The 20,283-nt window shown below is 45.8% G+C and overlaps 3 protein-coding genes and 1 pseudogene across 3 annotated transcripts; 1 reads left to right on the top strand and 3 right to left on the bottom strand.

Annotated features, from left to right (window-relative positions):
• The first annotated feature begins 1,276 nt into the window (after positions 1-1,276).
• LOC123170669 (uncharacterized) lies at positions 1,277-11,901 on the top strand (annotated as a pseudogene).
• Positions 11,790-15,032, bottom strand: LOC123167158 (succinate dehydrogenase subunit 8A, mitochondrial). The gene is made up of 2 exons (XM_044584997.1): positions 14,787-15,032; positions 11,790-12,122 (listed from the first exon to the last, which is right to left on the bottom strand). The coding sequence occupies exons 1-2, from the start codon at positions 14,883-14,885 to the stop codon at positions 12,045-12,047; spliced, it is 177 nt and encodes a 58-aa protein (XP_044440932.1). The 5' UTR covers positions 14,886-15,032; the 3' UTR covers positions 11,790-12,044.
• A 1,108-nt stretch (positions 15,033-16,140) lies between these two features.
• LOC123170670 (uncharacterized) lies at positions 16,141-17,749 on the bottom strand. Its single transcript, XM_044588481.1, has one exon. The coding sequence runs from the start codon at positions 17,747-17,749 to the stop codon at positions 16,436-16,438; it is 1,314 nt and encodes a 437-aa protein (XP_044444416.1). The 3' UTR covers positions 16,141-16,435.
• A 510-nt stretch (positions 17,750-18,259) lies between these two features.
• LOC123170671 (uncharacterized) lies at positions 18,260-19,868 on the bottom strand. The gene has a single exon (XM_044588482.1). The coding sequence runs from the start codon at positions 19,866-19,868 to the stop codon at positions 18,555-18,557; it is 1,314 nt and encodes a 437-aa protein (XP_044444417.1). The 3' UTR covers positions 18,260-18,554.
• Positions 19,869-20,283: the final 415 nt, after the last annotated feature.

A 20,283-nucleotide genomic window follows, 5' to 3' on the forward strand; every position in this document is an offset into this window, starting at 1 on the left:
ATGAATCAACATCCTCGAGAAAGACATCTGGATCGTGAAGATTGTGTTAGCTTGTGTCCCTCTGTCTTCTTACCTCACGACTTGAATCTCGGGACGAGATTCTTGTTTAGTAGGAGTGAGTTGTTCTCGTATGCACTAGGCTAGCCCTTCATGTGTGCATCATGTTTAAATTTCTCATAAACTTGAAATGGGGATGATAAACCCTAGCAGCAAATGAAATTCAACTAGGTTCAAACTTAAATCTTTTCAATGATCCCAAAATGCCCTTTAGAAATGTTCATCATTTTTGAATTGGTCCAGCACCTCTGAAAAAATGATGCACATATTTCTAGGGCATTCTGGATTTTTGAATTAATTCATATTGTATTTGAATTGGGGCATTTAAATACTATAAATATTTTTAAATGCTCCAACAATTTTGGAATTAGTTGAGGGCCTCTGGAATAATTCATTTAGAGCCCATAACTATTTCCAGAATTTTCAGAAGTGATTTGGTTTGAAAACCAAATTTAAACAAATTTGCATAAATAGAAAACAGAACAAAAATAGAAATAAGACAGAGAGAGAAACCCACCTGGACCTTACCTGGCGCTCACCTGGCTGGCCCAGGTCCTGTGCAGCCCAGCCGGACGGCCCAGCCCACCTCCTCGTGTGTCGTCTTCCCCGCGTCTACTGGCACTGTGCGTGGCGCGCGCACAGCCGAGCGGGGGGCCACCTCCTGCTAGCCACGCAGCTGCTCCCCTAGACCTGCTCCGCCGCCCTGGACCGCCTCGACCCCTCTGCACCTCTCCCTCTCTCTCTGGACCCCTTCCCCCTCCCTCTGCTCTCTCCGCGCGGCACCATCGAACACACCCGCCGCCGCCGACGAGCACCACCGCAGCCACCGCGCAAGACTCGCCTCGTCATCCGGTCCTATAGCTCCGCCTCGACGCCGTGGAGCTTCACCCCAAAGCACATGACAGCGGGAGGCCTGCAACGTCGTCATCACCGCCGTCTTCAACCTCGGTTGCCGCCGTTCTTCATCGTCGATCCGTCGTCGTCAAGTCGCCCCCGAGCCCGACGACCAGCTCCTGCGACTCCCAGTGAGCACCTGCAACAAATGCCTCTCCTTCACGCATCGATTTCAAGCTCTAACTAGCCCCACCACCGAGCCCGAGAACTCATCACCACCGGCCATCTCACCGCCGCCATTGCAGCCACCAGAGCTTGCTTCTGAGCGCGTATTCGTGCTCAGAGCATCTCCAGAAACCCGTAGCACTCGTCGGTTCGCCCCTCCATGCGCCGTAGCCTTGCCCCCGAGGTCGGCCAAACTCCGGCCGCCGCAGCCGTTGTCACCGCCGTCGCTCTGGTACGTCTGCGGCGATGTCGCTTGCACCTTTGGATGCGCACGACCTCCAGCTACGCGTGGATCCCTTTCGCACGTTGTTTGGCCGCCCATAGCTCAAATTCGAGCCGCGCCGCCGTCGTTTTGGTCACCGCCGGCCAGGCTCCGGCGACTGCCGATGTCGCCATCATTAACGCTAATGATGCCCTAACTAACCCCACTAGCTCACTGACACCTGGGCCCCACGCCCTAATTAACCTGGGTTTTATTTCTGTTTAGATTAAACTAACACCACGGGCCCCACAGGTCGGTTTGACCTGGCCACATCACCTGTTGACCAACCCCACACGTCAGCGTTGACTTGCCGACGTGGCTGTTGACCTTACCCCACCTGTCGGTGACCCAGACAGCACTGTGTGACTGACCAGTGGACCCCAGTGGTCAGGTTTGACCTAGTCAGCCGCAGTTGACTTGCTGACGTCACAGTGACGCACTGCCGACGCAATAAAGCATTTACTGGATTTATTCTTATATAGGAAATTGTAGAAAATGTTGCAAACTTCAAAAATTCATAGAAATTAATCTGTAACTCCAAATGAAAGGATTTATATATGAAAATTGATCAGAAAGATCCAATCTATCCATCTGTAATGGTTTCATGCATTTCAGAACATGTTAACCTTGCTGTTCAAGTGAAACAAGTTAATGCACCTTTATGACTTCATAAAGTGGGTTTGCATTTGAATCTTTGGTTCAAATGGACTCATTTCAATCTGTTCTAGCTTGCATTAGTCCAAAACACATTCATATTGCCATGTCATAGCATGCATCATATTATTGCATATCGTCATGTGTTGATTGTGTTCGATGTATCTTTCGTGGTAGGTTCTGCCTCCGAGGATACCCACGATTATTCGACTGAAGGGCAGTATCCTACTACCACTCCATCAGGCAAGCAAAACCCCCTTGTTCATTCCGATACAATCCCACTCTCTCGCTCCTGCTCTCTTTTACTGCATTAGGACAACAACGATTCAACTGTTACATGATGCGGTAATTGAACCCCTTTCCTCTGCATGACCTGTCATTGCCACAATAAATAGATGAAACCCACTAGCATGAGTAGGAGTTGTTTGAGCCCTGATGTGCCTACTCATTCATGCTTGTTTGTCATGCCTGCTACTGCTTAGAGTTGAGTCAGGTCTGATTCATCGGGGATGAATTGGTATGGTGATGAACATGTCCTACTGTGTGTGAGCTAAGTGTGTGAACACGATTTGGTAAAGGTAGCGGTGATAGGCCATGTAGGAGTACATGGTTGGTTGTCTCATTGAAACCGTCCTCAGGAACTGAGTTCTGTGTTTGTGATCCATGAACAGCTACTACCACACATTGGGATCCTTAATTGACTCTCTCGGCTTCTTAACCACCCTTGTCCTCTGTCCAGGAGTTGCAAGTAGTTTCTGGTGTTTGTAGTATGCTGGAGGCCGTGCGCAGCGCTGACCCAGGGGTGGGCTGCGATGCGGTAGGCACGTGGCACGGTGTACCGGGCGCCCGTTTGGTGTCTCGGGAACCCTGCTCACATCGTTCGGGGTCGTATGTGGAAACTTTGGCCGGACTCCCTACGGATGGAACCTGAATAGGCGATAAACCTGGACTAGAGACTTGAGTGTTCAGGTAGGCCGTGGCCGACACCCTCGCCAAGCTTCCGCTTGAAGGTTGCCGAGATACATGACGTGTACATGGCGGTAAGTGGCAAGAGCGTGTGTGAAGAAGTAGACCCCTGCAGGGTTAACATCATCTTTTTGAATAGCCGTGTCCGCGGTAAAGGACTTCTGGGTTGCCTGTACAGTTCATAGACAAGTGAAAGTGGATACTCTAAAATGCGCAAGATAAGCATGAGTGCTATGGATGGCATTCTCGTAGGGAGACGGGAGCGGATCCATAGTGGTGTATTGATATGGTGAATATGTGGACTCGTGTGTGCCACCTCAAAAGAGTTACTTGCAGTCGTAGTTTAGGATAGCCACTGAGTCAAAGTTGGCTTGCTGCAGTTAAACTCCACCACCCCCCTTTGTTGATACTAATGCATATGTAGTTAGTTCTGATGTAAGTCTTGCTGGGTACATTTGTACTCACGTTTGCCTATTCTATGTTTTTGTAGAGAGACGTCAGTCTCGCTAGTAGTTCCGCGTGGACTTCGACGTCTAGCTTGTTACCTCAGCTACGATCTTGTGCCCTCGGCAGGATCTTGTAGATAGTCAGGCTTCTCAGCCTTCTTCATTTGTAGTTGTCTGTACTCAGACAAGTTAAGCTTCTGCATGTGCTTGTTGTTTGTATGCTCTGTATGTTGGGGTCATGAGACCCATGTTTGTAATACATGGCTCCTCGGAGCCTAATGAATAAATACTTGAGTCGTAGAGTTATGTTGTGATGCCATGTTGTATTTACACATATCGAGCATATTGTGTGTATGATTGAAATGCTTGGTATGTGTGGGATCCGACAACCTAGTTGTTTATCCTTGGTAGCCTCTCTTATGGGGAAATGTAGTCTTGTGCTTCCATGAGCCATAGTAGTCCGCTACAGCCCGGTTCACCGGAGTCCTGCTAGCCCAGCACTACTGCTCCGGAACACTTGACTGGCCGGCATGTGATTCACTTCGTTCCTGTGTCTGTCCCTTCGGGGAAATGTCACGCGGTACATCCGGAGTCCTGCCTAGCCTGCTACAGCCCGGTACATCCGGAGTCCTGTTAGCCCAGTGCTACAGCCCGGATTTGCACGCTGCTGACCGACATGCTCGATGTTGATTCATGTATGCCTGTCCCCGTATGTTAGTGCCACTTTGGGTTCACGACTAGTCATGTCGGCCCGGGTTCTCTGTCATATGGATGCTAGCGACGCTATCATATACGTGAGCTAGAAGGCGCAAACGGTCCCTGGCCATGGTAAGGCGACACCCGTGGGAATACCGTGCGTGAGGCCGCAAAGTGATATGAGGTGTTACCGGCTAGATCGATGTGACTTGGAATCGGGGTCCTGACACACATCTCCAGTCAATAACCAACAACGGAACCTGGATGCTCATATTGGTTCCTACATATTCTACGAAGATCTTTATCGGTCAAACCGCAATAACAACATATGTTATTCCCTTTGTAATCGGTATGTTACTTGCCCGAGATTCGATCATCGGTATCAGCATACCTAGTTCAATCTCGTTACTGGCAAGTCTCTTTACTCGTTCCGTAATGAATCATCCCGTAACTAACTCATTAGTCACATTGCTTGCAAGGTTTATAGTGATGTGCATTACCGAGAGGGCCCAGAGATACCTCTCCGATACTTGGAGTGACAAATCCTAATCTCGATCTATGCTAACCCAACAAACACCTTCGGAGACACCTGTAGAGCATCTTTGTAATCACCCAGTTATGTTGTGACGTTTGATAGAACACAAGGTGTTCCTCCGGTATTCGGGAGTTGCATAATCTCATAGTCAGAGGAATATGTATAAGTCATGAAGAAAGCAATAGCAATAAAACTTAACGATCATTATGCTAAGCTAACGGATGGGTCTTGTCCATCACATCATTCTCCTAATGATGTGATCCCGTTCATCAAATGAAAACACATGTCTATGGTTAGGAAACTTAACCATCTTTGATTAACGAGCTAGTCTAGTAGAGGCTTACTAGGGACACATTGTTTTGTCAATGTATCCACACATGTATCAAGTTTCCGGTTAATACAATTCTAGCATGAATAATAAATATTTATCATGATATAAGGAAATATAAAATAACAACTTTATTATTGCCTCTAGGGCATATTTCCTTCAACCTATTAACCTAGAGCCCAGTGCCAGTTTTTGCTTTTTCCATGTTTTAGAGTTTCGGAGAAAAGGAATACCAAACGGAGTCCAAACGGAATAAAACTTTCGCGATGATTTTTCTTGGACCAGAAGACATCCAGAGGACTTGGAGTGCAAGTCAGAGAAGCCATGAGGCGGCCACAAGGACGGAGGTCGCGCCCCCACCCTTGTGGGCCCCTCGTAACTCCACCGACCTAGTTTCTTTGCCTATATATTCTCATATATCCCAAAACCAACAGGGGGAGCCACGAAAACACTTTTCCACCGCCGCAGCCTTCTGTACCCGTGAGATCCCATCTAGGGGCCTTTTCCGGTGTCCTGCCGGAGGGGGATTCGATCACGGAGGGCTTATACATCAACACCATTGCCCTTTCGATGAAGCGTGAGTAGTTTACCACAGACCTACGGGTCCATAGCTAGTAGCTAGATGGCTTCTTCTCTCTCTTTGATTCTCAATATCATGTTCTCCTCGGTGTTCTTAGTGATCTATTCGATGTAATACTTTTTTGCGGTGTGTTTGCTGAGATCCGATGAATTGTGGATTTATGATCAGCTTATCTATGAATATTATTTGAGTCTTTTCTAAATTCTTATATGCATGATTTGATGCCTTTGTAATTTTCTTTGAACTATCGATTTGGTTTGGCCAACTAGATTGGTTTTTCTTACAATGGGAGAAGTGCTTAGCTTTGGATTCAATCTTGCGGTGTCCTTTCCCAGTGGCAGTAGGGGCAGCAAGGCACGTATTGTATTGTTGCCATCAAGGATAAAAGGATGGGGTTTTCATCATATTGCTTGAGTTAATTTCTCTACATCATGTCATCTTGCTTAATGCGTTACTCCGTTCTTTATGAACTTAATACTCTAGATGCATGCTGGATAGCGGTCGATATGTGGAGTAATAGTAGTAGATGCAGAATCGTTTCGGTCTACTTGACACGGACGTAATGCCTATGTTCATGATCATTGCCTTAGATGTCGTCATAACTATGCACTTTTCTATCAATTGCTCGGCAGTAATTTGTTCACCCACCGTAATATTTTCTATCTTGAGAGAAGCCTCTAGTGAAACCTATGGCCCCCGGGTCTATTTCCCATCATATAAGTTTCCGATCTACAATATTAGTTTCCAATTTACTCCCTTTGCAATCTTTTACTTTCCGATCTATAAACCAAAAATATTTATTTTACCGTTTATCTATCTCTATTAGATCTCACTTTTGCAAGTAACCGTGAAGGGATTTACAATCCCTTTATCATGTTGGGTGCAAGTTGTTTGATTGTTTGTGCACGTATTCAGTGACTTGTGCGTTGTCTCCTACTGGATTGATACCTTGGTCCTCAAACTGAGGGAAATACTTATCTCTACTTTGCTGCATCACCCTTTCCTCTTCAAGGGAAAAACCAACGCAAGCTCAAGAAGTAGCAGTTGTCACTCCTGGCGGTATCCAAACTGGCCCCACACATCAATACTAGTCTTTCATGCGTAGTTTGTCCTCACTCGTGGGCACCGGGACCCAACTTCCCAGTCGGTCACCCATCCTGAAATTACTCCAAGCTGAGTATGCTTAACGTTGGAGTTCTTTCTGAATGGGCTCCCGAAAAAGAAGGAAATCCTTATTGATATGAGTAGTCTATCAACCCTATTAAGCCAGGCTATCACATACATCCCCACTCAGATGAACCGACGTCCTCGTCGGGCCACATGAATGGTCCATCTTGACACATACGTCGATGCGTCTAGTCCGGCACATGTGCCATGCCGTGTGCCACGACGGGTCACAAATGTCATGCATAACATGACCGCGCACATGTTCGCAAACATCCGTGTACCCGCAAGGGTCAGCTTTGATACCAACTTATAACGCCCCGGACACACTCACCGGTGGTCGTTACTCTAGGCGGGATCTAGACTGGCCCCACACATCAATACTAGTCTTTCACTCATGCGCACCCAGGACCAACTTCTCGGTCGGTTACCCATCCTGAAATTACTCCAAGCTGAGCACGCTTAAGTTTGGAGTTCTTTCCTAATGGGCTCCCGGAAAATAAGGATTTCCTTATTAATATGAGTATTCTATCATCCCTATTAAGCCAGGCTATCACATTGATGAAATGCCTACAAGGTAAAAATAAAAACCTCGCATTTGTTGGTTTGTGATAGTGATTGTTGGTGGCCGCTAGTGATGGTTGGTAGTATTTGTTTTGTTATTGTAGTCCAGAGATGAAACGGTCGAATTCCTAATGTCCTTGGTGTCCTCGGACGCCGATGGACTTGATGAGCTCAACAACGACTTGTTTTGGGATCATTCGGAGGAGAACCATGACATGGAGCAAGATGTGACCGGGAAAAGAGGAGGAGGCCGAGGAATAGGAGGTTGTGGAGGTGACTGAAGCAAGCACGAAAGTGCCAAGGTGCCGCACCCAAAACTACAACCAAAAGAAGGATATTACTCTTTCTGATGCTTGGGGCACGATCTCCATGGATGCAATGATTGGAACGGATCAAATCAATACCATGTTTTGGGAGAGAATTACCAACCACTACAGCACCTCCGTGGATGTGCGATCAGCCATACGCAAGGTTCTCTTGGGCATCGTTGGAGCACCATTCATGACCAATGCAGCCGATGGTCCGGTTGCATCAACCAAGTGGATCAACCGAATGGTGTGCAAGTGGCGGAGTATGGCCCCTACATCCAAGAACTATTCAAGAATAGGAACACCAAGTTCGACCACAAGCCCTTCATCTTGCATCATTGCTACAAAGAGCTATGCAAGAACGAGAAGTGGACCCAAATAATCGTGGGGACCACTCCAAAGAGATCAAGGTTGAGCATATCCATTGAGGAGGATGATGAGGTTGATGAAGATGCTAACAATAGACCGGCAGGAAACAAGACTGGAGATGAAAGAATAAGAGAAATGCATTCGGTGGCACTTACAAAGAACTTGTGGCAATGATCTAGACCAAGAAGGTGTTGGCAGCCGAACGCAAAGAAGAGAAGATGGCGGGGTGGAATAAGCTCAAGGCGTTGGAGGATGATAAATGGAAGGCCAAGTTGGCGGCCAAAGAGAGAAAGTTGAAGGTGAAGGAGCATAGGCTTCCAATTGAGGAGGAGAGGATTCGTGATTCCAAGAAGGCCGAAGGACGTGCTATCATGTTCATGAATCCAAACACAATGGATGAAACCACAAGAAAGTATTGGGAGCTCACTCGTGGAGAGATCTTGGAAGCCTCTCTTCGTAATGTTGGTGGTGGCCGAGGGGGTGGTGGCGATGATGGTGGCGATGGTTGTGGCCGAGGGGGTGGTGGTGTTTGATGGTGGTGACCGAGAGGGCGGCGGTGTTGATGATGGTGGTGGCGATGTTGATGGTGGTGGCCTAGAGGATGGCGGTGGTGATGGTCACCGGGAGGATGGTGGAGTTGATTTCTTTGCCGATGACATCGTAGTGGTGGTGGCCGAGGGTGTGGTGGTAAATGCCATTGGTTGGCTCGATCCACAACATATACATATACTATGTTTGTGGTAATTTTGGATCAAACATTGTGTTTCAAGTGCTGTCTTTTGGGTGAACTTTGCATGTTTTAATTTGAAAAACGCGATGATGAAAATTTATGTTATTACGGTTATGATATGCATCTTTTAATTGGCTCTCTGAGAAAAGTAAACATCTTTTATCGCCCCCGCGTCGCTCCTCTGTCCCCCGCGTCGCCCTCCTCCGGCAACATGGGGGACCCTAGCCACCGCCGGCCTCCCCTGCATTGCCGCCGCCGGAGGGCCGACCGGTGAAGCCGCGCGCGGAACCCATGAAGATGGCGGTGGGGCGTATCGAGCTCCTAGCACACTCCAGCGTCACCCTCCTCCACAGCGGCTGCTTGCTGGTCCGCGAGGCTGCGGATGCGCCCTGGCCGTGCATGCGCCCGAATCCGGCCTCCCCTCATCGTCCTGGCCCCTTCGCGCGGCTCGGGCTTGCCGAGCCTCCCCCCGTTGCCGAGCTCAATCCATGGCGGTCGTAGGCGCCCCCGCCCCTAGCTGCGGCCCCCACCCCTGCCGGTCCAGCAGTGGATGCGTCGTGTCATGGATGCGATCATGGGCACCCATCCCTGCAGCCCCCTCCCACCGGCAGCGCGGTCCGGTCTGTTGTTGGTGCTATTGCTGGGCGTGGGACTTGCACCGGGTTGCGGGATGCGCGGGACCTGTCTCGTGGAGGCGCCCCTTCCCCTCCTCCGGCGGCATTTCCTCCTCCTCAAGTTAAGGTGATGGCTCTCGTGCGGCGATGACAAGGCTTCAATGGTAGTGGCAGGCGGTGGGCCCCCCATGATGGGTCCTGCTGGCGCTACTCCGACCCCGATAGCTTCGTCTTTACTCCACTAACTTTTAAGGGATCGGTTAGAGATGCCCTAAGTTGAGCTCTTGTAATAGAAATCAGGGTGTGCGAGTTCATTCATATCTACTCGTACTCGTCAAAGGAACTCAATCGCGGCATTCAAACCGAAATAAAAACTATAAAACAGGTGCCCCTCCGCCTCGGTGCATAGGGCGTGTGCGTAGTTCTAGATCATTGATTTGACTAACTAAAAATGTGTTATATTTCATCGATATCATATCATTTGATTGATATAAGAATGTAGTTTCTAAATAAAGTAATATCATCCGTGGTGCTTGAACTTGGCATGGATGTTCACTTTAGTGCATGAACTGGTTTTAAAACTTGATATGGACATACAAATACGGTGCTAATCTCATTTATAGCCAAAAAGTGTGCTGGTTTGGCACCGTATTTAGCTGACGTGGCATGGGTCCACTTCTAGCAACCAAACAAGATTTCAGTTAAATACCATGTGTCTATGACTACCGGGTCCTGCCTGTCAGTAGAGAGGGAAAATTGACCTGAAGCGTAGGAGCGACCTGGCTAACCACACAAACCAAAGTTTTATGTGGTTAAAACGCCCCTTACTCTTAATGTACTGTGAGGTAAAAGCCTTTTGTTTTATTAAAGAGTTGCACTCAGTGCGGCCCATTTAGCGCATGTTAATTTTTTTTAAAACTGTAAAATGCATGTAAGTCATAATCACAGTAATACAAATATATTTCAACTAGTCGTGTCGTATTAGTAATTATAAATGTTCTACATAAAATAAAAATAATAAATTCTTTAAAAATGTTCATGTATTTAAAAAAATATTTATTCATTGTCGAAAAACATGCATATAATTTAAATAGTATATATTAATTATAATGATGTTTGTATAATATTAAATAATGCAAATATTTTTAAAAATTACAGTTCAAACATTTGAATAGTTATACGAACATTTTATAATTCATAAGTATGTTGTTAATTTTTTGTATAGTTAAAACTAATTCGTAATTCAAAATTTAAAATTTAGATATGAATATTCACTCGTGGATTATATTTACATTATTCATTATATAAAAATTATGAATGCTAACCATGAGTGAAATTATACACCATTGAATATGCATATATATTAGTTTATGTTGTTATCCATAAATTCAATATAACCAGGCATGTATAAAAATATTTTTATTCACTATATATTTATAAAAATTAATAATTTTTAAATGTAATCGGTGATTGTATATTTGAATTGATTTTAGTTACTAAACATTTTTAAACACTCATAGATTTTACTCAAAATAGCATTTTCTAGTAATACGTGCATACATTTATGTATTTATTTTGTGTGCACGTGAATATTTGTAACCCACAACATGGCATATGCCTGGTTTATAGATTTTTTTTAAATAATACATGTGTTTATTACGATTATAATCTACATACGTTTCACATTTCTCTTAAAAAATAATGTGTTCAAAATTAACAGATTTTTTTAAAGAAAAATGTGAAATTATAATGTACACATGTTACTACTCTGTAAATTATAATCACACTAATACACATGCTAGTACTCTGTAAATTATAATTTACTGATTTTTTCAAAAAAAAATGCTAAATTGGCAGCACCGTCTGCAGCCCATTTAAGTAGCACAAGTCTTTTCCCTTACAATAAGTACGAGGTGCCAGGTTTGCCATGAAAACTCCCTTGGTTCAGTGGCCAACGGTGGTGGCCCGCAATATTCAAGTCGCATGGAACCCGGACAACTAAAATATTGTTTCGTGCTACAAGTGGACCTCATGCCACGTCAGTTTAGTGCCACATCAGCAAATTATACATCTATGAATGACTTATCACCATATTTGCACGTTTATGCCAAGTTTTAGAACCAGTTTGGTGTATTTTTCAAGTTCATGCACGAAAGTGAACATTCATGGCAAGTTTATGCACCACTGGTGACATTACCTCTTTCTAAATATATTTTTAATTACATATAATACATATCTAGCTAGTTAAATTGATGACCTAGAACTACGCGCAAGACAGAGGGAATATGTAAGGGTCACTTGTGCGCTTGGATGTTTGTTCGTTGGTGTTTTTGAAATGATTGGTTGTCTGGCAAACATATCATCCGCCCAAGCACCGGCCGAATGTACACTGACTCTATAACATATCACTGATTCACTCCAGCGACAAAAAAGTATTGCGACTCAACAGCAATGGTATATCAGTATCAAAACTTATTCAGAGCGCCAGAACAAAGTCGACAAACAGCAGGCTACCAAAGGGGACAGAGCAAACATCGGCGTCGAGAATATTCACGGGGGAACAGAATGAACATCCGCGTCAAGATTATTCATGGGGGCCAGAAGCAAAAGGTGCCATTGGCAGGAAGAGAAAGTTTTGTTCTAAACCACAGAGATACGTCGTTTCATGTCTAGTTCACATGTTGACACGTCGAAAGTGAGCCGTGCTCTGCACTAGTTCTTGCCCATCATGGCTCTGTCCTGCTGCCTTAGCCTCTCGCCTTCGCGAGAAAGATAGCCCTGGAATTTCTCCTGCCAAAATGAAAGCAAGAATGATTACACCTCAGCCACCGGTTAGCAACTGCTCACAAGTTCTGAACAGTCGTAGCAATGCTAACATAAGTAAAGGAGCAAAAGAAATCATGTGCGTACAAGTAATCAAACTATCACAGTATATATATATGTGTGATCATCACGAGGATGCACTTTATAGACTACACATTGCAATTTCCCATACATTAATCGCGCTGAAATACCTTTGAAAAGGATCACTTGAGATAGCATATAAAAAGAAGTTACTTCAGTACAATTCACATCTCAGTATTCACTAGGCTTGGTTCTATGGGGCATATCCCAAGGAGAGGTGACTACATCAGCATTAGGTTGGTCCCAAGGGAATATGACTAAGATTTATTGCTTAGGGTAAAAACAATAAGATTAAAAATGAAATATACATACGCATACAAGGAAGAGGTAGATAAAATAACTTCCAGCTGCTAAGAAACTGGATCTTGTTTTTATTGTTTAAAGAAGAACATTATAAGACGTCAGAAAACGCAATTTTGCATCCAGCAGCATAATGAACTATAGAAATCCCAAAAGGTCAATAGTAAAGAACTAGAAATTAACATAATCGGTACAGACAGCGACCAAAATAATGGCATAACTAGGAACCAAAAACTTAACAAATTACATATAGCAAAGATATATGTGCCATTTTAAAAGACAGCATCTAGAATATAGAGTATTAAGATGCCTAGTCCAATGTGAGTACACAAGTCATCAGTATTTCAACCAAAATACACCAACACTGAACTTCAAAAGTATATATCTTAACGAATTATTTCTTTTACAAACAGGTAAAGCAACCCATTATACAGTAGTGGGTGACATAACAGAAACTCTGCAGTCTTAAACAGCTATACTGACAAATGGGCAAAGCAATCCATTAAGCAGGAAACAGTAGACATAACACAAACTCCACTCTCTCAAAACATCTATACAAAGAGGAACCTATTATGGCAAAGAACACATAGCAACTTTGCCATCATAAGGCATGTTTAGCTTTTCAACGCTGTTAACTACTAACCAAAAAAAGTCAACAGTAAAGAGATGGAACATAATATTATCAATACAGACAGCTACCAAAATAATGCCATAACTACTAACCAAAAAAGTACCAAATTGCAGATAGCCAAGATATGCGTGCCATTTCACAAGACAAACATCTACAATATAGAGTATTAAAATGCCTGATCCAATATGAGCACACATGTCCTCGATATTTCAACCAAAATAGACCATCAGCAAACTTCAAAAGTATAATTGTTAACGAAGAAATTGTTACGAACGGGAAAAACGACACATTCCACCGTAGTAATGCGAGATATAACAGAAAATCTGCAGTCTTCTTAAACAGCTATACTGATGAATGGGCAAAGTAGTCCATTATGCAGGAGAAGGTAGATAACAGAAACTCTGCAGTTTTCTTAAACAGCTATACTGATGAATGGGCAAAGCAGTCCATTATGCAGGAGAAGGTAGACATAATAGAAACTCTGCAGTCTTCTTAAAACAGCTATAGTGATGAATGGGCAAAGCAGTCCATTATGCAGGAGAAGGTAGACATAACATAAACTCTGTAGTCCTCTTAAACAGCTATACTGAGGAATGGGCAAAGCAGTCCATTATGAAGGAGAGGCTGACATAACAGAAACTCTGCAGTCTTCTTAAACAGCTATAGTGACGAATGGGCAAAGCAATCCATTATGCAGGAAAAGGTAGACATAACAGAAACTGTGCATTCTTCTTAAACAGCTATACGGACAAATGGGCAAAGCAGTCCATTATGCAGGAAAAGTTAGGCATAACAGAAACTCCACACTCTCAAACATCTATACAAAGAGGAGCCTATTCTGCCAAAGATCAAATAGCAACTTTGTCATCATAAGGCATGTTTAGGTTTCAACTCTGTTACTACAGGAAATCTACTATAATTACCCACTTGGCCACTCCCATCACGATTCAGTTCCATATACTAGTACTGCAATCTGCAAATTACGTGGCTATACACCTAACAGTATATCAAAACAGGGCACATAGTTGAGCTGCAACTCTTGCTGTCATTAACGTTAATGATAGCAAAAGGTAAATCTGCCTTCCCCTTCGCATATTACACAAATCAAGACCCTGTAAGTTACAGCATTTGCCTCGTATGTTGCGCAGCCCCCAGGTATGTGGTATCCCAAAACTCTGTTTATGGAAAGCACCAAAGCATAAATAAATAAAAGATCCCTTTGCTTGAGTACCACAATGATTGCGGCTATGTAATGCACCATACCGTCTGTTCTGACATAGAATTTATGATTTTTACATCCTAACTTTGGTGTTGCTCTATACAAATTGGCAAGCCTCGGACAACATTGATTGATGATGCAGAGGCTCTTTATTCTAACTTTGATTGATGATGCAGAGGCTCCTTATCACTCCTCGGACAACTAACAATGATTCATCTACATAATGGATTGCAGATCCGCAGCACAGCGCGCGCAGCAAACGGATCTAACCTGATCTAACGGGGCGGACGCGCGGACCAAGCGGCCAACCGGCCAAAACGACCGCGGCCGTCGGGCGGAGGGGAATCGGCGACGGGGTTTCGGGAGGGAAGGGGGAGGGCGCGGCGCGGTGGTTGGTTACCTTGCCGCCGAAGAGGAAGATCCCGGCGAGGCCGGCGGCGCCGACGCTGCCCCAGATGACGACCGTGGAGGAGAGCAGGGACCAGTTGCGGTAGATCATCCTCGCGAGCGAGCGCCTGTCGATCGCTTCTTCCGCGGCGGATTGGATTGGGGGAGATCGAGACAGAGAGACCGCAGCAGGCAGGTTTGGGGAAGGGGAAAGCAAAAAAAGGAGGTATGGGCTACGCTAGGGCCAAGAGGAGCGTGCGTCTGTGCTGATATAAGCTCCACGGCCCGGCCCAACATGAAGGGGCTCGTTGCTTAACCTTTTTCTCCAATATGGCCCAGCATCTCTTCCAACTCACTTAGTAGTTTAAGAGAGTATTTCTCAACAAAAAAAGTAGTTTAAGAGAGTGCCTCAAAAAAAAAAGTTTAAGAGAGCAAGTAATTAACGAGTGAAGCCTCGCAACGATCAGCGCCACTTGGCTAAGACGATGAACTCCCACATCTCCTCGTAGAAGAAGATGGCTAAGAGGAGGAAGGTGATGGCAAAGTCCACCGTCGTGAAGAAGGCCGACGGCGAGGAGATGGACTTGATTAGGAGGCACATGGTGGTGTTGACGACGCCGGACTTTATGGCGAAGTTGTCCCTCGTGATGCTGGAGAAGGCGAAGCCCGCATCGTCGAAGCCGCAGAGCACGACAGTCATAAGGCACAAACCGAGGACCACCACGGGAAGCAGGAAGTAGTTGGCGAGTAAGAAGAAAGGGCTCGCGAGGACGACGGGGATGACGGAGTGGTAGTACTCGCACAGGAAGTTCACCTCGTCGTTTTTATTGTTTGAAACAACTACCAAAATATAATTCATAAACTTTCCCACACATTTCTGTCATATATCAAGCCATTTTAGGAGCATCGTTTAGGACTCATTTCAATATTATTATAATGTTCTGACATCTTGGAAATAATGAAAAACAAATTAAAATCACTTTGAGTTCTTTTAGATTTTAGATTTAAAAGTTACTTCGAAATCATTGATATTATTATTTACATGGGAGTCAGGTGATTTAAATCATAAAAATTTCGTCCAGATCCGCCGTGGTTTAGGTCATACAAATATGATGATCGGGGCAGTTCTTGTGCTTATAGCGCTAGTTCCTGTGGTACAAGGGTACAAGCGTGTTCCTTATTGGTTCGGCCCATATAACTTTTGGCTTGCCCAGTTTGGGGATGCTACTAAAAGCTTGTTTCCCTAATTTTTATTTTTATTTCAAATTCATCAACATTTTTAAAACCCAGGATCTGTTTTTAAATTCTGTAAACTTTTTCAAATACATGTTGTTTTTCAAAAATTAATGTGAACCAGTCCACCGCCAAACGAGCGAACGAAGCGGGGTTGACCGACCAAGCGAGCAGCTTGCATGTTAGGCCGGCCCATGAGAGTGGGGCGCAAAGGGCGCCGGTTCGGAGCTCTCGATGATTTTATGTAAAAAATATTCTGGCCAACATAGCAATAGGAAGATTGTGAACAGCTCATTGACAATATTAATACAAATGAAATGTTCTCAATCCGCTTAGAAATAAACAATTTAATGAAAACAGAAAAACGCAAGCAACCAACCAATATGAAGCCACATAGGCCAAAACGCACACGCAGCAAAGATATCCATACTACTTTTCGGGGCGGGTTATTCCGGTGTGGGTGGTCAAGGCCCAAAGCACGGTGATGAACTCGCCGCCCTGCACCAGCACACTCTCGTGCCCCATCACGCGCTCCTCATCGCCCGACGGCGCGAGGTACACGAGGAGCTCCGTCCACAGGTCGGCAAGCAGCTTCCACGTCTGCTCCCGCTGGGTGTCGTCGTCCCTCGTAGGTTCCTCCCTCAGCATATTCCCCAACTTCGTGCCATTGTGGACCACCTTGCCGTCCTCCCAGGCCGCAGTAGCCTCCCTGTTGGGGGCCGCCATGACCTTGTCGACCCTCGAGCGCCAACACAAGAGGTAGTAGGGGGCGCATTTGAGCGTGGCCTTGAGCTCCTCCTTGGCGGCCTCGAAGACGCGCTCTGACTTTTCCTGGTTGTCCGGGAGTAGTTCGGGGTGGAAGGCCACCAGGTAGGCGCAGTACTTGGACAGCCTCGTCGCCACCATGTGGTACTGGGAAGCCTTGCTCTGCTTTCCCTTGTCAGGAGAGTACTTGGCCTCCATGATGGTGGTAGCGACGTGCCAGGTGAGGATGACCTCCGCGAGGCTATCGCTCCGACACGCCGGCAAGAGGTCTTCTCTGTTCACAAGAACAGAGCTTCCATTGTTGAGATCAGTGCCATCATGGATGTGCTTCACAAGCGATTCCATGATGGCGTATTTGGCGCCTTTTGGCACGGGTGCCGTCTCGAGCACCAGAGAGAACATGGATGGCAGGCCGAGGACGAGCGGCCACCGGAGGTTCAGCAGTGAGAACTGCTTGAAGCCAAGGATGGGCTGGCTCATCTTTTTCCGCAACCATATGATGCGGTGGACAGAGCTCCTGAACATCTTGCTATCACGCCACCATCGCTTTGTCACGTAGTTGTGGACCAGTGACACCATGAACCAGTTTGAGAGGAGGAAGACGATGAATTCCCACATCTCCTCGTAGAAGAAGATGGCTAAGAGGAGGAAGGTGATGGCAAAGTCCACCGTCGTGAAGAAGGCCGACGGCGAGGAGATGGACTTGATTAGGAGGCACATGGTGGTGTTGACGACGCCGGACTTTATGGCGAAGTTGTCCCTCGTGATGCTGGAGAAGGCGAAGCCCGCATCGTCGAAGCCGCAGAGCACGACAGTCATAAGGCACAAACCGAGGACCACCACGGGAAGCAGGAAGTAGTTGGCGAGTAAGAAGAAAGGGCTCGCGAGGACGACGGGGATGACGGAGTGGTAGTACTCGCACAGGAAGTTCACCTCGTCGTTTTTATTGTTTGAAACAACTACCAAAATATAATTCATAAACTTTCCCACACATTTCTGTCATATATCAAGCCATTTTAGGAGCATCGTTTAGGACTCATTTCAATATTATTATAATGTTCTGACATCTTGGAAATAATGAAAAACAAATTAAAATCACTTTGAGTTCTTTTAGATTTTTAGATTTAAAAGTTACTTCGAAATCATTGATATTATTATTTTACATGGGAGTCAGGTGATTTAAATCATAAAAATTTCGTCCAGATCCGCCGTGGTTTAGGTCATACAAATATGATGATCGGGGCAGTTCTTGTGCTTATAGCGCTAGTTCCTGTGGTACAAGGGTACAAGCGTGTTCCTTATTGGTTCGGCCCATATAACTTTTGGCTTGCCCAGTTTGGGGATGCTACTAAAAGCTTGTTTCCCTAATTTTTATTTTTATTTCAAATTCATCAACATTTTTAAAACCCAGGATCTGTTTTTAAATTCTGTAAACTTTTTCAAATACATGTTGTTTTTCAAAAATTAATGTGAACCAGTCCACCGCCAAACGAGCGAACGAAGCGGGGTTGACCGACCAAGCGAGCAGCTTGCATGTTAGGCCGGCCCATGAGAGTGGGGCGCAAAGGGCGCCGGTTCGGAGCTCTCGATGATTTTATGTAAAAAATATTCTGGCCAACATAGCAATAGGAAGATTGTGAACAGCTCATTGACAATATTAATACAAATGAAATGTTCTCAATCCGCTTAGAAATAAACAATTTAATGAAAACAGAAAAACGCAAGCAACCAACCAATATGAAGCCACATAGGCCAAAACGCACACGCAGCAAAGATATCCATACTACTTTTCGGGGCGGGTTATTCCGGTGTGGGTGGTCAAGGCCCAAAGCACGGTGATGAACTCGCCGCCCTGCACCAGCACACTCTCGTGCCCCATCACGCGCTCCTCATCGCCCGACGGCGCGAGGTACACGAGGAGCTCCGTCCACAGGTCGGCAAGCAGCTTCCACGTCTGCTCCCGCTGGGTGTCGTCGTCCCTCGTAGGTTCCTCCCTCAGCATATTCCCCAACTTCGTGCCATTGTGGACCACCTTGCCGTCCTCCCAGGCCGCAGTAGCCTCCCTGTTGGGGGCCGCCATGACCTTGTCGACCCTCGAGCGCCAACACAAGAGGTAGTAGGGGGCGCATTTGAGCGTGGCCTTGAGCTCCTCCTTGGCGGCCTCGAAGACGCGCTCTGACTTTTCCTGGTTGTCCGGGAGTAGTTCGGGGTGGAAGGCCACCAGGTAGGCGCAGTACTTGGACAGCCTCGTCGCCACCATGTGGTACTGGGAAGCCTTGCTCTGCTTTCCCTTGTCAGGAGAGTACTTGGCCTCCATGATGGTGGTAGCGACGTGCCAGGTGAGGATGACCTCCGCGAGGCTATCGCTCCGACACGCCGGCAAGAGGTCTTCTCTGTTCACAAGAACAGAGCTTCCATTGTTGAGATCAGTGCCATCATGGATGTGCTTCACAAGCGATTCCATGATGGCGTATTTGGCGCCTTTTGGCACGGGTGCCGTCTCGAGCACCAGAGAGAACATGGATGGCAGGCCGAGGACGAGCGGCCACCGGAGGTTCAGCAGTGAGAACTGCTTGAAGCCAAGGATGGGCTGGCTCATCTTTTTCCGCAACCATATGATGCGGTGGACAGAGCTCCTGAACATCTTGCTATCACGCCACCATCGCTTTGTCACGTAGTTGTGGACCAGTGACACCATGAACCAGTTTGAGAGGAGGAAGACGATGAATTCCCACATCTCCTCGTAGAAGAAGATGGCTAAGAGGAGGAAGGTGATGGCAAAGTCCACCGTCGTGAAGAAGGCCGACGGCGAGGAGATGGACTTGATTAGGAGGCACATGGTGGTGTTGACGACGCCGGACTTTATGGCGAAGTTGTCCCTCGTGATGCTGGAGAAGGCGAAGCCCGCATCGTCGAAGCCGCAGAGCACGACAGTCATAAGGCACAAACCGAGGACCACCACGGGAAGCAGGAAGTAGTTGGCGAGTAAGAAGAAAGGGCTCGCGAGGACGACGGGGATGACGGAGTGGTAGTACTCGCACAGGAAGTTCACCTCGTCGTTTTTATTGTTTGAAACAACTACCAAAATATAATTCATAAACTTTCCCACACATTTCTGTCATATATCAAGCCATTTTAGGAGCATCGTTTAGGACTCATTTCAATATTATTATAATGTTCTGACATCTTGGAAATAATGAAAAACAAATTAAAATCACTTTGAGTTCTTTTAGATTTTTAGATTTAAAAGTTACTTCGAAATCATTGATATTATTATTTTACATGGGAGTCAGGTGATTTAAATCATAAAAATTTCGTCCAGATCCGCCGTGGTTTAGGTCATACAAATATGATGATCGGGGCAGTTCTTGTGCTTATAGCGCTAGTTCCTGTGGTACAAGGGTACAAGCGTGTTCCTTATTGGTTCGGCCCATATAACTTTTGGCTTGCCCAGTTTGGGGATGCTACTAAAAGCTTGTTTCCCTAATTTTTATTTTTATTTCAAATTCATC

The sequence above is a fragment of the Triticum aestivum genome, chromosome 7D (genome assembly GCF_018294505.1).
Source record: "Triticum aestivum cultivar Chinese Spring chromosome 7D, IWGSC CS RefSeq v2.1, whole genome shotgun sequence".
In the NCBI taxonomy this organism is placed as follows: Eukaryota; Viridiplantae; Streptophyta; class Magnoliopsida; order Poales; family Poaceae; genus Triticum; species Triticum aestivum.